General features: G+C 39.4%; 1 protein-coding gene across 1 annotated transcript in view; it reads left to right on the forward strand.

Moving 5' to 3' along the window:
- Positions 1-9,034: 9,034 nt before the first annotated feature.
- Positions 9,035-21,865, forward strand: part of kcnk3a (potassium channel, subfamily K, member 3a) — a 48,442-nt gene continuing 35,611 nt past the window's right edge. Inside the window, exon 1 of the mRNA XM_003446296.4 lies at positions 9,035-9,418. Within this exon, the coding sequence (XP_003446344.1) occupies positions 9,136-9,418 (283 nt within the window). The 5' untranslated portion in view covers positions 9,035-9,135. The remainder of the gene's footprint in view (positions 9,419-21,865) is intronic.

The raw sequence follows: 21,865 nt of genomic DNA on the forward strand, positions 1-21,865 counted from the left end.
GCACTGGTTCTTCTACAGGTGAAGAACATTTACTATCTTGCCACAATACAAAGTTCTACTTCAGGCTCCATCCAGCAGGAAAAAGTGGAATCGTTACAGAAATGGGACTTTCTGAGGAGCACAAGTAGGAGTTTTGACCGAACCTCAAAACTTCCCAGATCCCAATCTGATTAAGAACCTACACCCTTTGAGGATCAATAAATTATTATGCAGGTGGCTTTAATCTTGTGGTATATTGCTATATACTGGCTGCCAATACAGGTCATTCTTGGTAAATAAAGTATACTTGTAGTATTTCTGTGTTTGGAATCCTAATTTGGGGTCAGTAAATTGCCCAATTAAGGAGAAAAATGTTGGAGAAAGCAATCAATTTCAGAATGGATTGTTTATAATCTAACAGAAAGCAAAACCGAAATAACACATTTCATTCATAGCGAGATTACCTTTGACCCATATGTCATGGTGGTACAGCCCAATCAGAACAAACTTTCCAAATGTCCAGAGGTCACAGATGAAAACCAGTGAACCAAAGTCTCCTGACCAAAATATTCACATTAATGTGCAATGTGACATTCCTTTGCCCTGCAGAGCAGAACAGGTGTGTCTCAGTCACTGGGGTGTGAAGGCTAATAAACAGATTCTTCTCTAATTGAAGGGGTATTTGGAATAATTAGAAAATGACAGCAGGGGCAGTGGCAGAGTCACGGAGGCAGAGCAAATGATGGGAAAATGAGAGGCTTTAATTGAACGTCATTGGGAAGCTGAAGGCCGCGTTAAACCTCATGTAATGACATGGAGGCAGCTGAAGGGAACCCCTCCCAGGTTGCTTTAAGGGTGGGAAGAAGGTGGGGGGGTGAACACTCGGGGTGGGATGGCTGCTGTCTCCCTTGCATTGCCCTAATGATGTCCTCGTATCATGGCATTACGTAACGTGTTCTCCAGTAAAGTTTAGTCAGCCTTACACACCCCAAGGCCTGCCACGAGTTGTGTTTGTGCAGGTCTTGTGCATATTTCTGTGTGTACATGTACACTGGCAACACAGCTGGAGTTGACTGCTCATCGAAATATGACATCAATTAGCTCAGGCCACTGAAAGCACAGATAACAAATACAACCTGCCAATAAATAAGCAAATAAATAAAGATTTTTAACTGAAAACAAAAATAGTAAAGCTCTTCTATTATTGTCAATACTGTTTACTTCAAGGACTGGCCAGCAGAGGGTGACTAGGTGAGTAGATTGACATCTTTGCAGTAGCCCGGAGTATGGAGTTTTTGCAACTGCTTAAAAAAAAACACAAAACAAAATGAAACAAAACATTTTTCTGCCATTTTTAAGTCAAAAATCAGGTTTTTATTTACTTATGAGCTATTGCTACTTAAATGTACACAGCCTCCTGCACCTTGTTGCACACCTTCCTGACTTAAGAATTATAAAGTATTATTATCTATAGTTATCATAGTGGAGATGTTTATTTTTATTTTTTAGAACCATTACTTTAGTATAAGTAGCAATAAAACACCTCATCTTACTAACAAAGAACTGTAGATTATCAAAAACAAAAATAATTACTCTGCATAGAAGTGTTCCCTATTGGTATGATATATGTCAACATTATAGCTGCACCTGTTTAAGGTTGACCCATTTTAAATACCTTATATTTAATATACAGCATTTCTATAAATTTATAAATTTGTAGTCGCCCATGTATCTAAAAAAAAAAGCCCAGATGTTAACAAGCTCATAAAAACAGGCCTAAATTGATTTAAACATGATATATAAGTCACTTAGATAACTTAAAAATGTTATTTTTTGGCTTTTTTCAGTGCTTTATTTGTTCTTGAGTAAATTGGTTTGGCTGAGATTATAGTTTCCACACAGCTGAATAAACGTCAAACAGAAAACTTATTAAACAGAAGTGTGAGATGGTAGAGAATTTACTCCAGTGTCCTGTTATATTTTATGGAGCAAGGAGCAGACAGCTGAGTTTATTAAACTCCACCGAGACAGCTGGTGACGCAAATCTGAGGGCTAGACCGTCCCATTTCACAGCCTCGCACTTCCGGCCTTCTCAGTCTTCGGAGGACCCGGCCCACATAGACCGCGAAGGCCTGGTCCTTTGAAGGATGCAGCCTAGGAATTAGGACACAGCTAGAATTTCACATTTCCAGTTGCCTTCACAATCCAAGATGGCAGTAGTGCACCCCCACCTTTTGTACCCCACCTAATGTACCCCACCTTTTAATCTGTGCAGCCATTGTTGTGCCACTGGAGTCCTGTGCGACAAGAGAACGCCAGTCTACCTCAAAGTGAAAGTCTACAAGTCAATCGTGCGCCCAGTGGCACTCTACGGGTCAGAGTGCTGGCCAGCGATGAGCAAGCACGAGCAAGTTCTTCACACCATAGAGATGAAGATGCTAAGGTGGCCCCTGGGTCTCACACGACTCAACCGAGTGATGAACGAAGACGTCAGGAAACGATGGGGAGTGGCGCAGATCACGGACAAGATGCGAGAGTCAAGGCCCTGATAGTATGGCTATGTTGTCCATTGCGATGTGAAAACAGCCCAACGATTAGACCCGGGCAGCAACAGGCTATGAGGAAGCCCAAAAAAGTGCTTGATGGAGAATCAAAGACAATATGAAGGCTGCAAACGTCACATCGGAAGATGCTCTGGAAGGAAAACAGCGGACCCTGCATCGAGTGGGACATGAACCGTAGGAAAGAAGAAGTCATTGTTGTGTATTTGTGACTCATTAAATAAACCATACACAGAGAACTGACCAGTCACTGTCCGTGAATGGGATGCAGTGATATTTTGAAGCACAAAAAAACAACAAGAAAACCCCCAAGCATTACGCTGTATTACCGGTGATATAATGGCTCTATCTTGCTAAGGAGCAAAAAAATTTCTGACATATTACTGGACAACACTCAACTCCAACACGCTCTGGGGTAAATAGAATGCATTTGAGGCAGAACCCTTTCTTAGATGACAGAAGAGAGATCACCTTCACTTTGTTACTTTTTAACTGAGCTATAGAAAAGTACTGCTTGCCTTGCTTGCACTAATGGAACACAGCTACATCCTCCTGATAATGTCCCTGCTTCTCACCTAATTGTTTTTTAACCTACCCAGTGTACACAGTCAACATTGAAACTCCCCACAGATGCAATGAATGACACTGATTGTTTGGTTACAGTGCAATGTTTGCTCATCTAAAAGATTTTACTAGTTCACAGACCAAGAGGGAAATCCTGTCAAAGTCAAGATGAGGTTTGCCAACTTTTTTAGAAGGTCATAGCACTTCTTCCTGCTCAGATGGAGTCACACACAGCTGCCTGCTTAGCTACCTACATCTATTGTTTCTCCTACTTAACTTTGAGTGAGTGCTGTGAGATCATCAGAGTGCCTTTGCACATCACAGAGGACACATTTCAGAGAGGATCTCCTCTAACTGAAGACCTGTTTGAGTGAGAGGGGATGACTCACAGGTAAATCAGTTTAAAGATGCACAGCAAATATGGTGTGACTCATTATATCTGGTGTTTTCCCCTCTGTTTCCTTGACTTACTAAGCTGTGCAATTAGTAAATAGCATTTTGCAGTATAACATCATTTACTGTGCACAGTCGGGAGATTCCATTTAAAGCTGAGTCATTAAAAAGTGTTTACAATTTAGACATTGATATTAAAGCCCCAGAGCCTAGAATAAATAAAACAGCTGTAAATCCATGTCTAATGACCTTTAAATCTGTTTTTCTTGGTTGATATTTGCCATTAGGAGCTAAAGCAATGTGGTTTTTAACATTTCTGAAAATCCATGATGTTCAGAGTACATCAAAGCTCTGACTTCTGTGTGGAGCCTCTTCAAAATCGCAGTAATGAGGGTTCAGTTTCGATGCCCTGGTTAAACTGCCGCAGGTCAAATCCTAACACGGGAAAACTTTTTATGATGGGCCCATAGCTGCAGGAAGTGCTCAGACTCATGAAGATGTATTGGTGATTAAACAGTGGAGGGGAAAAAAAAAACTGATCAGCCTGCAGCAGGTCTGCAGGACTTTGCAGCTGAGGCCAGTTCTCAGCTTAAACATAATAAAATACAAAATAAAGAACACCAACCAAACAAGCCTCACATTAAAACTGTTAGTGTTCTTAATGAATTGTCAAATCTGATAACGTCCATAATTTTTTTCTTTAGAAAACCCTCACCTAGCAGGTTTTTATTTTAACTCTATTGTTAGATGTTCGTTTTTCTAATCTTTTCAAGCATCAAATTAATGTATAGCTAAAATCAGTTTAGCAGTAGAGGGAAAGACAAAAGTTCATATGGTATGCCAGTGTGATATTGAATAGTACAAGACTATAGCATCTGTGTGTTTTTATAGAATATGTTATGATTTAACCCTGAAATAGATAAGTGGAAGAAAAAGGATGCATTTAGCAGAAATTATTATTAGGTAGACCCAAAATGCAGGACACCCTAGAGGCAGATCGGCAAAGCATAAATAAAAGAGGAAAAGGGCATTCTAGATAGAGGACAACAAATCTCCAAAAGAACAGCAAAGACGATGAATTGCACAGAAGACCTCAGTAAGGAGCATAAGGTAAAAGGCACAGGAGGGTGAAAAGAAGTTTGCGTATGGTGTTTGTTTATTTGCTGATTAGTAGAAAATCTGAAAAGGTTTAAAAACAATCTGAAAAGACAATCGGACAAAGAGAAAGGCAGTGGGTGCAACTGAAGTGTCAGTTTTGCTTATGAAGGTTCCTGAGTGATAAGACCAAGAAGTATCTGCATGGCAGCCATAATAAGCTAGTCAAATTCTCTCAGCTCTTGGAAAATCTCACCTGCAAGCCATCATCTGTAGCAACAAGCCAGCATTCAAGGGCCAGTCCAAGCCTCTACTCCTCGCCAGATTTTCTGCTACCTTATCCTGGTGAATCAGGGCCCAAGCACTCTTAGAGCTGTCTAAATTTCTACTCGCGTTAACGTAGTCTCTCTCCTTGTTTCCCCAGTATCCACACCCTGGTTCAGCATCGGACCCCCACCCCCCGAACACACACACACACACACACACATGCACACACACCACTACCACCACCTTTTATTGCGTTTACATTATTTTAATTATCTTGCATTCTTTATCAAACAGGTGTCTCCATAGTGTAGTGGTTAACAGATTTACTTGGTCACAAATACCCTCTGGTGTTGTATCAGGATGAAGAATAGTTGAAAGTAGATAACTGGTCTTTTTTTGTCCATGTTCTAAATACTGACTATAATAGGCTACATTAATATAAAATATAATCCTTTCAACTATTAGTTTCCTAAACCCATCAGTTTGCAACATTTATTTTGCAATTAAAGATTTTGAGAGGGATAGAAACCCTCTCAAAAGATTTGACATTGTGTTAATCATTCTTCTTGTGTACACATGATTAAAATATTATAATACAATAATATAAAGCATTGCTATTCACAAAAAAAATATTTACTTATTCTGTTAAAGTACAGGTACTTTTAATCATGTAATGAGTCTCTACCTTTCAAAGAGCATTATTTAAAATAAAAAGTCACAGGTTTGATCAAAGTGTCATGGATTAATTGACGTATTGATCGGCTGAGGCAGCACTTCGGTTTGTGAAGGGAGGATTTATTCAGGCTCAGTCACGGTTGACTTGACTGACCTGTTTATTGAAGCCGGAGCTATTTTTAGCCTGGCTCACGGTGTGGAACTTAAGATTGGCCAGAATCTATCAGTCAGTAATCGAGGCAGCGACGTGCAGTACAGATGTCATCGTCTGTCACAGGCTGGCAGAGATAAAGTTAGAGATACATTTTGAAAGGTCGGCGAGTTCCAGACATGCTGTGCGTTATTTCTCAGAAATGGCTCACTGGGGAGTTAACAACTAGTCTCACATTCACACAGAAATAGGCTTTATATAGCTAAAAATCAGAAGAAATAAAACCATTTTATTGCCTGAGAAAAAAAAGCTCTTCCTCTTGCTTGGTATATCTGTGTTCCTGTGTCAAAACATTTATTTGAGGCAGCGACGTGCAGTACAGTAATTTGTAAGTAAAAATGAGCATTAACTAAATAACCGAAAGCAGCAAAATCAAGATTGCTCGATATCCCTAAACAGTGGCTGCGTCTCCCGCTGACGTACAACATGTCAGAGAACCACTTACTGGAAACCAGTGACTCTGGAGGTCATCAAATTTGGCCCAAGTGGACTTTTCACTTGACATTTTGTCCGTTTGTGTTTGCGTTATTGCCGTCATGACTTCTGTCTCAGCTTAAACATTATTTACTTCTCGCACACCTCTTGTGGCTAAATTACCCCTCAGTCTAAACATGGCATATTTCAGTAATGCTGAAAACTCTGAGAAGCAGCTTCTGGTTTTGCCTTGGCGAGCTGGGAAAAGCTGGGGTCAAAGAGCAAACCTTTGAGTTTTTATTGGAGCCGAAGAAACAGCTGGATTCTGTGGAAATGTTCTGGTGAGTCATGTTGAAAGCATCGGTTATAGATGGACATGAATCCTTGATGCAATAAAACCATCTCACAGCTCCCAGCAGTGAATGTGAATGAAAAAGTTTGTTTGTTTTTTTTAAACCCCCAGCTGCTCTGCTGAAGTAGGTCAGTAGTCACCAAAAGCAGCTGTGGTCTGTCAGGAATTCATCTGATTCCATCTGAAAAGGAAATAATTTTTGTCTTCCACTTAAAGAAAATGGGCTGCACTATCTTTCTACGTCTGATGTCTTTTTTCTGGAATTGTAGTTTTTTTTTTTTTAAATTGTAGTTTCAGCATGGAACTTCATTATATGGCAAAACTAACAATTATTGGCCATTATTAGTGAACCTGATCATCACTGCCTGTATAATTCAGGTAACAGACGATACAATTGTGATACGTGTTCATCACGATTTTCAAAAGCTGAAAACTGAACAAAAAGAAAGTTTGCTGAAGAAAACAGCTTGGATTTTTTTTAATACGCTCCATGGTTCCCCCTTTTTAAATCTTGCCTGCTTAAAATTTAAGTTTCTACACAACTTTAATATTTCTCCCCTTTAAAAAATGTAGTAGAATAGTTTTACATACAATTTTTTAAGCCAGGCCTCTGCAGCAGGTATATGGGTCCAATGAGCTATACCAGTTCTCGGTTACTTTTTAGAGTGACATAATTAGCAAGGAGACAGGCAAAAAGATGTTGGCACTGAAGTACTGCTTTTATAATCTGTGTTTTGTGTATTTTTTCCATGAATAGTTATGTAGCTATGAAGCAGAATACTTGCAAGATTAAAAAAACAGAGAGAGAGGCTATACGTTACAACGAGTGCACAGCGTGCTGTTACACATGCACGAGATAGAATTAGTTTTTTATTGTTTTATGCAATACAGATAACTTCACTTTTACTTTTATGCTTGGCTGGTTTGGCTGACTTGTAGGATTTTTTTCAGGGGTAAGAGGTTGTTTTAGGTAACAAAACCTACATTGTTTAAAGATCATTATATGGTACTTTCAGCTTCTCTGGTATTTCCCAAATGGCTGCGACAGCGGATGGATCAGCATGTTGATTTTTCACCAGATGACGTAGGCCTGCTATTTATCAGGACTTGGAACTGGCACAAGGAGTACACTAGCTTGTGGCCCCTGAGGCTGTGTTTGCGTATTCCTCTCGGCCACATTTAAGGTGAAAGTGCAAATAAACAAATCTCATCTCAAGCCAATGCAGAGCTTTTCAGTATTCATCACAAATTCACTGGCTGAAGTTTTAAATCCTTCATATTTGCTTTTGTGGTTAGAGTTCAGCAAGTACAGAGAGATTTTCAGATTTATAGTAAATCAGGTAATAGATCATACTGTACATTTCTTCTTTTAGCTGCTCCCTTTAGAAGTTGCCTGAGTAACTCATTTGCTTCCATTTCACCCTATCCCAAACATCCTCTGTCCAGCCAACCCTCTGCATGTCCTCCTTCACTACATCCATGAACCTCCTCTGTGGTTTTCCTCTTTACTCCTGTTTGGCAGCTCCATCTTAAACACCCTTTGTCCAATATTTCCATTATCTCTCAACTGTGCATGACCAAACCACCTCAGGCTTGCCTCTCTAACTTCGTCTCCAATCCGTTCGACCTGAGCTGTCCCCCTGGTATGTTCATTTCTAATCTTGTCATTCCTAGTCACTCCCACTGAAAATCTTAGTATCTTCAGCGCTGCCTCCTGTCTTTGTGTCGGTGCCACTGCTTCCAAACCATACATCATAGCAGGTCTCACGTCCATCTTGTAACCCTTTCCTTTCACTCTCTCTGCTGTCCTTCTGTCACAGATCCCCCCTAACACTCGTCTCCTCTGGCTCCACAAGGCAAACAGATCATTCTGTACAATATTTCCAAACTGCTATTGATTGTTAAGTAGCATTTTTTACATTTCATTTGTATCTCATTAAATAGGATTTTCTATAAGTGCTTTTTCCTGACTGACAAGTAAAAGTAAAGACCTGCCATCAGGGTTATTAAAAGAGTTACTCTTCACCTATCTACTAGTGCCTGTAAATCCTGTAAAAACATTTTGCATGTGGATGTTTTGGGTTATTCATAATGTTTTATGATAAATAAAGTAAAAGGAAAAATTAAATAGTCAAAAATCAAGGTTTTTTTGCGTTTTTCCTTTTTTCTTGGTTCACCTGTAACGTTTTTTTCTTGTAACTTAAATACCTAAAATATTTTTTTTTCTAAAAAGTGAGATTATTTATCCTCCATTTCTTTTTCCCTAATGTGGGCATAAATTTTTTCGCTGTGCTTCAGTAAAGGCTGACGATTTTTTTGTAGCATTGGAGCACAGTGTTCTAAGTTTCTCAGTGAGTCCAGTATGTCATAAGGAGAATTAAAATGGGATACATGCAGTCGGAGAGAGAGAGTGTGTGTGTGAGAGAGAGGTGGGATGGATGCGTGGAGGGGGGTGGGGGTGGGTGAGGGAGGCGTGGTGCTGAATGAACAGCTCCTCCGCTCATAAAGTAATCAGAGAGCTCCTCTGCTCCGTCAGAGCAGCACAGCCATGAGCCAGCCGAGTTCCCCGTCCTCAAGACCCGCTCTGACACTCCGCCTGTCCCCCTAACACTCACCACACCACCATGAAGAGGCAAAACGTGAGGACCCTCGCCCTCATCATCTGCACCTTCACCTACCTGATCGTGGGAGCCGCGATCTTCGACGCGATGGAATCTCAGAAGGAGACGACCCAGAGGATGGAGCTGCACCGGAAGAAAGGGGAGCTGCTCCAGACATTCAACTTGTCCTCGGAGGACTTTGACGAGCTGGAAAAAGTGGTGCTGCAGCTGAAGCCGCACAAAGCCGGCGTGCAGTGGAAATTCGCCGGCTCCTTTTACTTCGCCATCACTGTGATCACGACAATAGGTAAGAGACTAACTTGTTAGATCCTCTGCGGAAACTCGGACTTTTGTTTGACTCTCGGTTATTGCACAAAACGAAGAAAATTCGTCTCGACTATCAAATAAACCTATAGTAGACCTAAAAGTGGAGCACAGTTTTGGATTATTGGGAGTATAAAGACAAAACGCGATTGAATATGATCAGAGGGAGGAGGTACCCCGATTTAAGTAATTTTTGTCCAACACTGCTGATCGCATTAAAATATGATCACGGCACAATGTTCTGGTCTAATCAGTGATAGCACAGATGAAAGAAAATATCATGTTATTTAAAAAATATCGATGCAACAGGTTTATAAAAAAAAAATAGAGCCAAATCTGCCAGCAGACATGAAAAAAAAAATAGTATTTTAAGAGTATATGAAGGTAGCGTGTGAGTGTGTGTGTGTTTGTTATTATTATATATTTATATTTGTTTTATTCATAGTTAGGGAAATATACTTAATGTGATTGCTACATTTCTGGAAGACTACTGAGGGGCAGGCACATCCAGACGAGTTCTGCCTCAATATCACAAGTCCTTATGAATACGTGTGTGTGAGGAAAGTGGGAGAAAATTTGGAAAACTTCTGCTGTCAGGAAATACCAAAGGTAACGTAGGAGTGCTGTGCCTGAATCAAAAAAACAAAAACAAAAAAGTGACCAAAAAGTCAGGGAAGAGCTCATTGGGAAAGCAAGCTTTGGATGTTACATCAGCTGAAAGTGGCCACATTTATTTTGAGTTCCAGTATTATAGAGGATAATTTAAAAGTCAAATTTGAAGCCAATGAGTGAGTAACTGTTAAGTGCAAACTTCTCTCTAAAGACTTCTTTTGCTCACAACTTATTGGGACGTTCATTTGCCTCTTCATTTGTACTCAAACGCATTTTTCCCGTTCCAAAGGGTCCAAGGACAACACGACAAGCCTGGCAGCTCTTTACTCAATTTTTATCAGTCTTGAAAATTAGCCTGTTTGCTTTAGTGGTTTCACTGGAGGTCAGCTTTACTCATTTTCCTCCATACCACTCTCCGTGCTTTACACAGTCTGACATCATATCAGAAAAATTGAACTAAAAAAAAACTTTAATTACTGTAATGAATCAAATTGTCCTTTGATCTGAGGCCAGGTTTACATCAGCTCCTTTTGCTTTTAAAAGAGTTATAACCAGTTGTTTTATCATTATGCTCAAAATAGCCATGAGAAAGTGCATCAGAGTGAAAGGAGGGGTGGTATTGATGCAAATACAGAGATTTATCACCAGATTTGCAGCTCCCTGCAGCTTTAGCACATCCTTCCCTGTAAATCTATCTATACAGTAGGTTACGGCTGCAACAGGTAGCTCTATTCAGTGTAGGTTCTTTAAAATGCAGTTATATCTTTTTTAAAAATTCTTTTTTATATTACCCATTGATAATTATTGAATTCCCATTGAGATCACAACGACGTCTTTTACAGGAGAGAAAAGTCAAGGTGGAAGTCGTATACAATCACAATCACTCTAAAAAGTCTGGATTTTCAGGTTGTCAGTTTAGACAAAATATCCTCTGTACAAGGGGGAAAGTGAGAAAATGCTGGTTTCCCCACATAATTCACACCATAAAACACACAGTTAGTAGCTTGTGGATGACTATGGTAGGTCATTTAGCAGCTGATGAACCACATACTTCCCCAGTGATTTGGTAGAGACATAAAACAGCAATAAAAAGCAGCGAATGTTAAATAAGTTAAATATTTAGAAAAGTTAAAGCACTGTGCAACAAATTGTTGATCTTTTTTGATATTGCCTGAATTTTCAAAGAGTCTTTAAACAGTCCACTGTTCACAGACTTAATGCTTTTCCCTGACATACTGAATACAATATAGCAGAAGTAATGGAGCAATTGATTAGATTCTGTGTGAACCATGTGTGCACTTAAAGGCTGTTTTAAAACTGCACATTTTGCAATTAAGAAAAATAATTGTACTGCCATAGTAAGAAAATGGTTTGCATATGAATATATACCAATAAAATGTTTCATTAGATACTAATAATCCAAAAACCGTATTCAGTATAAGTCATAAACCATAGTTCTTAAAAAGATAAGCTACCTCTAATACTAGACAGCCAAAGTGGCAAATTGAGATTGTTGTGTTTGCTCATAAAGTCATATTTTTATAGATTACACCACATCATTTATTTCTATACATTTTTAAAAAGGCTTCACTGTCTCCCTACATCACATTGTCCTTATCTGTCAGAAGCTGTTCTTATCTTTGTCTCCTATCCGAGTCTTCCTCCTGTATTTAGTGACCGGGGCAGCAGTGACTATTGACCTGTGACTTGTAACCCTATCAGATGCAGGCAACTAATTGCACACTACCCCAGCCCCCGGGTGGCTGTAACCGCATTCTGTAATTGCGAGCCTCAAGGCTGCTACAAATACAGTGATTGGCGTTTCAGTCTGCCATTAAGTATTAATGACAACACCAGAGCCTCGCTGTTCCACTGGACTCCTGGCACATGAAATCAACAGTACGGACGCTGTACTGTACACACAATATCATGCAGCCGTGGCTTATAGCAAAGTCCAAATATTGCTCCAGGATATGAGAGTGGAACGCCTAATTTGTTAAGCTGAAGCGTAAAAATAGACAAGAACCTCTTATTTCCTCACTTATTCTTTGAATCTATAATTAAAGTCATTTTCAGAATGAGGCCTCAGGACTTTCCGCTCCAACACAGGACACCCCCAAGGACCAGAGACCTCAGTATGATGTGCAAACAGCTCAGTATCAAGAATAAAATGGGGAATTTTCCATGTCAACTGCCAGCTAGCACATGACAGAATCAGCCCCTGCAAGCCGTAATGATAATTTAAGATAAATCAATGAGCCACAATATTAAAATCACTGAAAGGTGAAGGTAATAACAGGGATCATCTTGTTACAATGTAATGTTGTGCTAAAAACCCCAAATGACTTAAAAACATTTTAAAGACTTTGAGTAATTGACTCGTCCGTGAGATACACCTTTAAAAGCCCAGCACATTAAGTTCCCACCCAGACCTTCAGGAACAAAAGGCCCTACAGTCAGAACAGTCTTCGAGGTCCTACATCCAAGCCACGATGGATTTTAGCATTAGAAGGGGAAACTGCACAGTATTAGACAGGTGGTTTTAATGTTTTGGCCGATCTATGTAACTGAAGGCAGGAGAAGCTACAGCCAGTAAGCACACATCGTTTTCTAAAAGAGAAAAGGGAAGGAAGAGGTCGGGGTGTATACTTACTAACCCAACTGTGGGAGTAATATGGAATCAATGTGGGATACACCTCAAGGGAAAAAAATAAATGAGCTTTGGGCAAGAAAATGCTCTCTAAATGCCAGCTGGGGAGCGCCTCTGCACGATTTCAAACTGAGTATTTTAAAATGTGGGGGTTCACGGCGATCTGTAACATAGTCATCTTCCCTGTATCCTCACCCACCCCAGGGGTGAACTTCTTATCACTGCCACACCACAGGACAAAGCTTGAACTCTACCAGGCAGAGGACTTTTACATAACACAATCTGAAAGAAAGAAGGACCGGGGCATACGATTGCAGGTCATGAGACGCAGTCGTGGGCAGATGGCCATCATAACATATGTTGACTTACACTATAGAAGTCTTGTGTAACAAGCAATATGATATCACTGTATGATTACACAAGCCAAATTAAATGGTTGGTTCGCCGGAATTACGCTCGCACATACACTGAATTGACTTTCACTGAATTCAGACAGAATTCCACGGTAAGAAAACAAATTATATTTGTTGTTCTCACAAAAAAAAACACATTTAAAAAGCAAAGATAAAAAACTAAGAATTTTTCTATTAGCGTTGTATGGAAGCCCATTTCTGCCACAAAAAAAAGAAAGAAAAAAAAGTATCTATAACTGGAAATTTCGACTTATTAACTCAAAATTTTGAGAAAAGTAACTTGAAATTTCGAGTTAGCTCTGCCAATCAGTAATCTACGTGAATGACGTCATTTTCTTGTTACCCGGCAGGATATGGTGCAGAGGAACGCGCACTCAAAACCAGATTGCAACAAACTGGCCCTTTCGAGAGTACGTTTGCTGATAGTAACGCCATGTGATTCAGCTAATAACACAAGGATTTCATTTTTTGTGAAGTCACGCTGAAAATACTCAGCAATTTGTGCATTCATGACTGGCTAATACTGGTAGCTTAGCTGTAGCATTTGTAGCTGAGGGCTTCAGCTTCCGGGTAACAAGGAAATGACATCATTCACGTAGATTACTGATTGGCAGCGCTGACTCGAAATTTCGAGTTACTTTTCTCAAAATTGATGTTTTTGGATGTTTGATAGAAATCACATTTGGTGTCACATATACAGTGAAAGCTGCTCACATCGCAGATGCACAAGATGTTCTTTAACACTGATCCTGTGATGCACAGCAACAGACGGAGACCAATTTCTGCAAACTACAATCTTTTAATCAGCCTAACCAGGAAGTTCTAGTGTCTAAATGGAACAGAAATGAAATGAAATGATCTGGCACCAAACCACAACAGCAGTTGCATCAAGGCACTTCATTCTGTAAGATAGTGACCCTACAATAATAGAGAGAAAACCCAACAATCACACAACCCACTTTGAGCAAACACCAGGTGACAGTGGGAAGGAAAAAATCCCTTTTAACAGGAAGAAATCTCCAGCAGAACCAGGCCCAGGTAGGGGCTTTGCTGTGATTGGTTGTGGTAAAAAGACAGCAAAAGTAAACAAAAAATCAACTGATCACGCAGCTGAAAAGACAGAGCTGTGAGTAAAACAGGACGCATCTGACCCATCACTAGGTTCAGATTTTGTGACATCACTGGCACCTCACCTCTCTACTCATATTTTCTTTGAAACACGTACTGTAATAAACTTTATAATAACTTCCCAAATAATGTTTATAGATGCACAACATACCATTAATCTGCCATTTTTTAAGTTTTAGAAGATTTTGTTTTTGTAAATGTGCAGCTTTACAAAAATCAAATGTTGGTCATGCAAACTAAATATTAACCAACTGATCAACATTATTTACCACAATTCCTTTGTAACACTATAAAACACTAGACGTTTTCATACAAGCTGGTGCATTTTAATTTAATGCAGTTTTGAGTGTCAAGACAAACCTACAATTGAAATGAGTTTTTTTTCTTTGTTTTAACAACCCTAACCCTAGCAACACCTTGGTGACATCACAGCCTGGAAACCCATCAGGCACAGCTTTAAGGGCTTTCATTGCAGGAAGAAGTTATCCTGCTCTGTGCACCAGTCAGTGTTTATAAATCCAGACATATTCACAAAAGCTAACGCAAAGCTGGGTAGCATAGTGGCGTGGACTGGGTTTGACTGGGGCCTTTCTGTGTGGAGTTTGCGCCTTGACAGCTGGGATAAACCCTGGTAAGGATAAGTGGAAGAGAATGAATGGATAACACAAGGCTAAATTGTAATTAGATTACATCCAAGGGATTTCAAAACTGCATTTTTTCACCTTCTTGTTCAGTTACATCCAACTAAAGCCTGCATAAAAGTGACTGGTCAGCGGAAGTGGAGCTACAGGTGGACTGCAAGGCTTCTTTTACCTCTACTTCCTGTCCTTTAAAATCTTGTCTCCTACCTACATATTCACGTGCACGACTTTATAGAGATTAACGGTATTGTTAATTCACCATTAACAATAACTTTTCTCTAACCACACTTTAACTACATGAGCAGATACTGAAAAGAAAAACACTGTCTGCAACATATGTTCATAAAAAAATTATTACAATATATTTAGATTAGCTGTCTTAAACACTTGGACCACCTAAAAGAAAAAGAAACAAGCCTTTTTTTAAAATGTCCTATAATCATGTGCCTTCTCTGACCCAATGACAGCTGGGACAAGCTCAAACCTTGCCATAAGCCTGAATTTAATCAGCAATCAGTGGAAGAAATCTTTCTTTGCAGTTGCTGCTTCCTCTCTCCAACACCATCATATAAATAACTACAATTTTCTGAGGTGATTTAATCATGTAAAAAGTCTCATAAAATAAAAAAAAATTCAACAGGAACATGTCCCAGTAACTCTGAATAAACCGCAGACCTCACTGTGAGTTATGGAGCTGGTTCTTACAGATGGAATACTCTCATTAAAAGCACACTCTTCAGTAGATCATTCACATGAATGAGAAAAACATATCCAGAAAGAGATGAAAAAAAATATGCAGGACAGAAAAAAATTGCATGAATGAGCCAATTGAAAATAAATAAATACATAAAAAACATTTCAACTTCAAATTTTTGTTGATTGAAGGTTTTTTCCTCCCACATGTATAATATCATATCATGTACCTCAAAAAAAAAAAAAAAAAATCAACACCTTGGTGGTACCGCTATAGCTCACTTGGTCAAGCAGGCGACCTATACACCGTAAGGCTAGGTTTGAATCGCCACTGTCCTGTTCCAAAAAAGGCTAAAAAGACCCCCAAAATCAACATCTGTATTTTCTTTTCATGTCTTTCATTGGGCTATGTCCAGGTACAGTAGGATATCTCAAAGTTAAAGTTCACAAACTATTTTCTGCAACTGTATTATTTAGGTGAATGATACAAAAAGTTAGTTTTCATTTTGCATTTTCAGCAGAAAATTCAATATTTCAAAAAAGGAAAAAAACAAATAAAAAAATAAGCATTTCTTTTCCTTAGGATCATCTAATATCTAATCCCTGATGTCATTAACCTTCGCTTTGGGCTCATAAAAACATTTTTCATTTGAATAGGATCTAAACCCACATGGTTATAGTTAGAAAACCATTACTTCAAAAAAAGAGCATGTTTTGCTTGGATTTTTATGACGGTGAATCACCTCTTGTTAAATAGTTCTTGTACAAAGATCATTTGGCTGTTTGCCTATTGTTGATTCAGTAGATGTGAGCTCATTGTCTCAATAGAGACACATCATCATCTGTATTCTTTAAATCTTTAATCTTCTGAGGAGAAAGAAACTGAATCCAAATGTGTGCGGGACATGCTGTCTCTACTAGTCATTATAATCCCAAGATAAAGCCTTGGAGTGTTGAGGAGAATCCCCTAGTTTGTTTGCAGGACATACCCCGCCATCACATTAAAAGTGGCTTGGATCACAGTGCTGAAGCCCTTCCAGCGCTGGTTTAGTTACTCTGTCACCAGCAGTACATCAGTTCTTGATGTACTGGGCAGTTACCAAGTGCGTAAGCACATTAGTGTATGCATGTGACGTATGCTGCTGCTTAAAATGAGCAGGCGTGCTCAGCAAATCCTCTCTGGGTCAATGACTCTAATGTTTCTATATGCGGGCTGGCACTGAATAAAATATCTGATCATTTCTCTATCTCCATTGCTGGCAGCAGTTTGATTTGGCAGCAGGCATGAACCCGTCTTTTAGCTGGTGCATGATTACGCACGAGGGCACGTGTTGAATTATTAATGCAATTAATTACTTACATTAGAATCACCATTATTATTCAGTCAGCTTAAGAGGTTAGTGCAGTAAGTGGTTGAGTGCACAAAGAATGTAACTCTCAGTGGATGTTCCTCGCGGGCGCACCGAGACAAATTCTTCAGCTCTTCTCAGAGGAGAGCGGAGAAAGTGTTGGCTCTGGGAAGATAAAAGAAGGTGAAGAGACAAGAGAAAAGACAACAGAAAAGATAAAAAAAAAATATTTATGTATTTATTTATTTTTGTCTGACAAATAGTGAACTTTAAAAAACCCCACATGTGTTAATTTTGAATTTTACTGCACATGCTTCAGTCCAGAAGTGTTACCAGGAAATCATTATCCATTTGTTTTCTTCCGGTTTTCTTATTCAGTCACAGTGGCTTTAGCCTGTCTACATGAGGCGCACAAATACCTACAACTTTTTAAAAAAAATGATTGTACCATCATCAAGGCTAATGACTCAAAAAGTCATTGGTGTTATGGCCGGTGTGATCCACAATATAAGAAAAGAAAACTGGATGCATATCTCCGTCCACTAGTGTTATGCAAGCTCCTTAAGGTCCAAACTCTCTGTGGGTGCCACTCATGGATGAATTAAGGAGAACTGGATACTAAAAATGGTGTCTGCTTGCTTGAATGAAAATTGTTCGCCTGGAGCCCAAAAAGTTTCCAGCTTTGAGGTTTGCTTGTGCAGCAAACTGCACATATGCATTAGTGTTTTCCCTCAGTGGCCCTGAGTGTGGGTTTCTGCTTCCTCTGCTGGCTTTACGTTATGACGCACTAGCATTTATACGGTGCTTTTGTAGTCTTACTGCCCACTAAAAGTGCTTTAGAATACAGGCCGCATTTAGTCATACATTTCATTCATACTTTATTCTATAGTCATTAATGACTTCATCTACCTCACGTCCTTAATGGAGTTAGAAAGTCCGTGAACTGATGATATCATGAAAGAAACAACGTTTATGGGGGGAGAAAAAAAAAGAGTAAAGATGCATACTGTATGAGTATGAGGGAGGCTATAGGGTAGTTGCCACATTACACCCTTCTGGTGTTTTCATTGGCCACAATTTTTACCCCTGTCAACTAAACCGAGTCATAGTAATTCCCGGCCTGCATCTGCACATACCTGCAGATTTAGACATAGACAAAATTCAGGCGTTTCAGTCCTGCTGCCGCATAAAATCCAACACCTAGCCATGCAGGCTGTCTTTATGAACATTTGTGAAAGAAACACTCGTTCTAAACAACTCTCTAACTTCGAGTGTAGTAATGTAATAGGATGCCACCGGTGCAACAAGTCAGTTTGTGAAATTTTTTCGATACCAGACATGAGTTTCCGACCTCCTTTGGCATTAACATCAGCACAAAAGCTGTGCATCGGGAGCTTCATAGCATGGGCCGAGCAGCTGCTGTAGATGGCAACCATAGAAAATGGTTTGTTCAATCGTTTATTAAAAATAGGATGAATGATGAGGAATAACTTAATGACAAATATGCACAAGATGAGTATCTGCTATGCTTTTCTAGCACATGTGCATGTCGCACCAATTTACCAGATGCCCATGACAAACTAACAAAATAACTCAATGACAAAATAAAGAATTCATTTTAAGTGTCAAAATTTATGCAAAATTCATTTTCATTTGGATTTTTATGCACAAACTGAAAGTGTGACGGAAACACAATGAACATGTAGAGCACACAGTCTTCTGTGACAAGTCATGTGTCTAATTAGATTCAAGAAATGCTTTTTTAATCACATTAAAAAGGGAATAAGCTTTATTTTGGTTTGCAGCCTTTTTCATCCTTCAGGTTGCTTTGCACTTTATTAATAACTAATCAAGATCACGTGTTTTCTCTAAATTAAGTCGAAGAAGACACGTAAGATGACAGATGTATTCCATATTAACACTTGAATTATTTTTAATGCTGCTGATACATAAATGCTTTTTAATGAATCCTTGTCTTTTTTCCAAAATATCAGCGTTGCTCTTATAATGAGAACTCCCGAAACACAGTTTTCAAATGAAAAATTGTCAAATATTATAAAACTCATTTACAGCAAATAAATAAAGAATAGTTATAATCAACCAGAGTGGTTTTAGTTTACAGTTTAATTGAATTAGCAGTGAACTGATCCCGATGCTGCTGGGGAACAGCTGCTATCTTTTCGGAGATTTCGGGGATAAGGTAACTTTAACTCTTCTGTGCTTCTATAAAAGGTCCCCCAAACAGAACAAATTACCTTACATAACCCAGTGTTGCACTCTGAATGTTGGGCTCTGCCCTCCAAACCCATCATGCAGACACACTTGGATGTAATGTGACATACAGCTTGAAAAAAAAATCCTTTCCACTTCTCATTTTTACAGGAGTGACATAATACCAGTGTATTTTCATAGCATATACAAGTTCCAAGCCCCAAAGATCACAGCAAAAAGTGTGTATGTGCATGTTAGTAATAAAACAAATGATTGGACTGAGAGTCTGTCAGTCAGTGTGTTCACAGGGTCGTCTTTGAAAGCCTGAAAAGTTGAACGGATAAGCTTGCTTTGTTTTATTCGTCCAGCTCTGTGTCACCGAGGTTACAAGCAGATCACAAATCTGGAAAGGAAGACAGTCATAAGTGTGCAGCTGAATAAGGCACACTGGTTAATGCAGATGATGGGGTCACTGAGGGAGACATCATCAAAAAAGGAGAAATATTACACAGAAGCCTCTGTGTAGGTTTTCAAATTGATATAATGTCAACTTTCGAGTCCTCCCACCTGATGCGTCTTTGTTTTCCAGTTTGTTTCAAGCAAAATCAGTTAAATAATCTTAATCTTAATTGACCATGATGCCTCCATAAAGTCCCAATCACTGTGAACAGTGAGTTTAGCTGAAAAATACATTTTACTCTCACTTCCAGTCAAGCAGAGTTATGTAATATACTGCCAGACTCATACTTCCAGTAGTCCTTGCTGCATCTTAGTATGAACATGTGATTAGAAACTGTAGTATCTCATTGAGCGGATGTGGCTCACTAATGCCGGGCTCATTTGACATACTGCAATGCACATAAAAATCCCAACGAAAGAGAGATAGCTCCTTTTGAATCCCCTCGTCTCCTTGTGGTGATGCTAAATATTGTTGTATTGATCTATAATGGACTTATGGTAATGATCGATGTTTTTCCTCAGGAAGCCGCAAACAATTGTGAGCTATAATAACATAAAGCTTGACGTCACTTTGTGGCCGCTGCTGATTATCTGCAATTACACGGTATAAGTTAAAGTGTTAGCTTCCCAAACAGGTTTTCTAAATAGAGATGAATATAATGTTTTCCCTTTTGTCATGTGCTGGTGGAAGTGATGAATTGGCTGAACTCCCACAGAGTTGGTGTTCTTTTGGTTTACATCTGATGCCACCCATTGTTTGGATGGAAAGCTTTTAGAAGCCAGAGTGGTGGGCTGGTATTTATAATTCCCTGTTTCAATGATTTCATGTTGTTCTTTGCTTCACCATGTGACTTTTCCCCAACATTCGCCCTGTAATTTATGATAGTGTATTTTGCATCCATGTTTCAAGCAAATCTGTCCTAACAGTCTGCAAATTAAAGTGTATACTTTCTACTCATTTTCAGTTCCATGTTTTTATTTGTGGACTCTACTGGAGTACAGTCAAGCGCTGTTCAGCATCTGTTTGTAACAAACTGTTTAACCTCTTCTCCTTTTAAGCCAACTTTCTTCTGATTTGTCACCCTATCAAACAAAACATTTAACCAGGATGTGGGTGGGGCTTCTGTGCTTACAGAAAGGACTGTGTTCCTCAGCCATATGCCTGAAATCCATATTAGGAATAAATCCATATATATTTAGAAATAATATAGTGTATAATTTATACGTTTTAGAGGAGCCTGAGCCCTTTGGCTCACAGGGGCTACTTGCACATATGCGTTTTGACCCACTCGTCTTCACAACACTGCTTAAGTTCATTGAGGTTTGTGGCCAGTTGTTTATGCACAGTGCTCTTAAGGTCCCACCACAGAATTTCAGTCAGGTCGAGGTTTTTGACTTGGGCTATTGATATTGCAAAATCTATTGCAACACCTTCTTTTCTGTTTTTAGCCATTCTCTTGTACATTTGCTGTTGTGTTTGGGATCATTCTGATTTTCCATGACTCATTATTGGCTAAGTTTTAGCTGTGTGACAGATGGCCTTTTTGACTCTTGAATACTTTGGTATACAGAGGAGTTTGTGGTTCCTTCAGTGACTGCAAGGTGCCCTGGTCCCGCGGCTGCTATGCTATGTTTGGTTTTCCCAACATGTGAGGCTGTGCATTATGGCCAACTATCTCCACTTTGGTTTGGTCTGTCCAAAGGACCTTTTTCCAGAAGTACTGTGGTTTGTTTAGATGAGACTTTGCAAACTTAAGCTGCGTTGCCATGTTCTTTTCAGAGAGGCAATCCTTCCAAACAAGCCATACTTGTTCAGCCTTTTTCTAATTGTGCTGTTATGAACTTAAGCATTTAACATGCTAACTGCCCATGGAGTCTGAGATGGAGCTTGTGGAGTTGTTGAAGATTCGCTGAGCTTTGTAGAATCGGACCTTGGGGTGAATTTACGGCAGTCCACTCCTGGGAAGACTGTAGCGTTGTGTTAACTGATACCAGCAAAGTCCCCAAAACTTCTGCTTTTATACAGGGAGTGCAGAATTATTAGGCAAATGAGTATTTTGTCCACATCATCCTCTTCATGCATGTTGTCTTACTCCAAGCTGTATAGGCTCGAAAGCCTACTACCAATTAAGCATATTAGGTGATGTGCATCTCTGTAATGAGAAGGGGTGTGGTCTAATGACATCAACACCCTATATCAGGTGTGCATAATTATTAGGCAACTTCCTTTCCTTTGGCAAAATGGGTCAAAAGAAGGACTTGACAGGCTCAGAA

This window comes from Oreochromis niloticus, linkage group LG15, assembly GCF_001858045.2.
Source record: "Oreochromis niloticus isolate F11D_XX linkage group LG15, O_niloticus_UMD_NMBU, whole genome shotgun sequence".
In the NCBI taxonomy this organism is placed as follows: Eukaryota; Metazoa; Chordata; class Actinopteri; order Cichliformes; family Cichlidae; genus Oreochromis; species Oreochromis niloticus.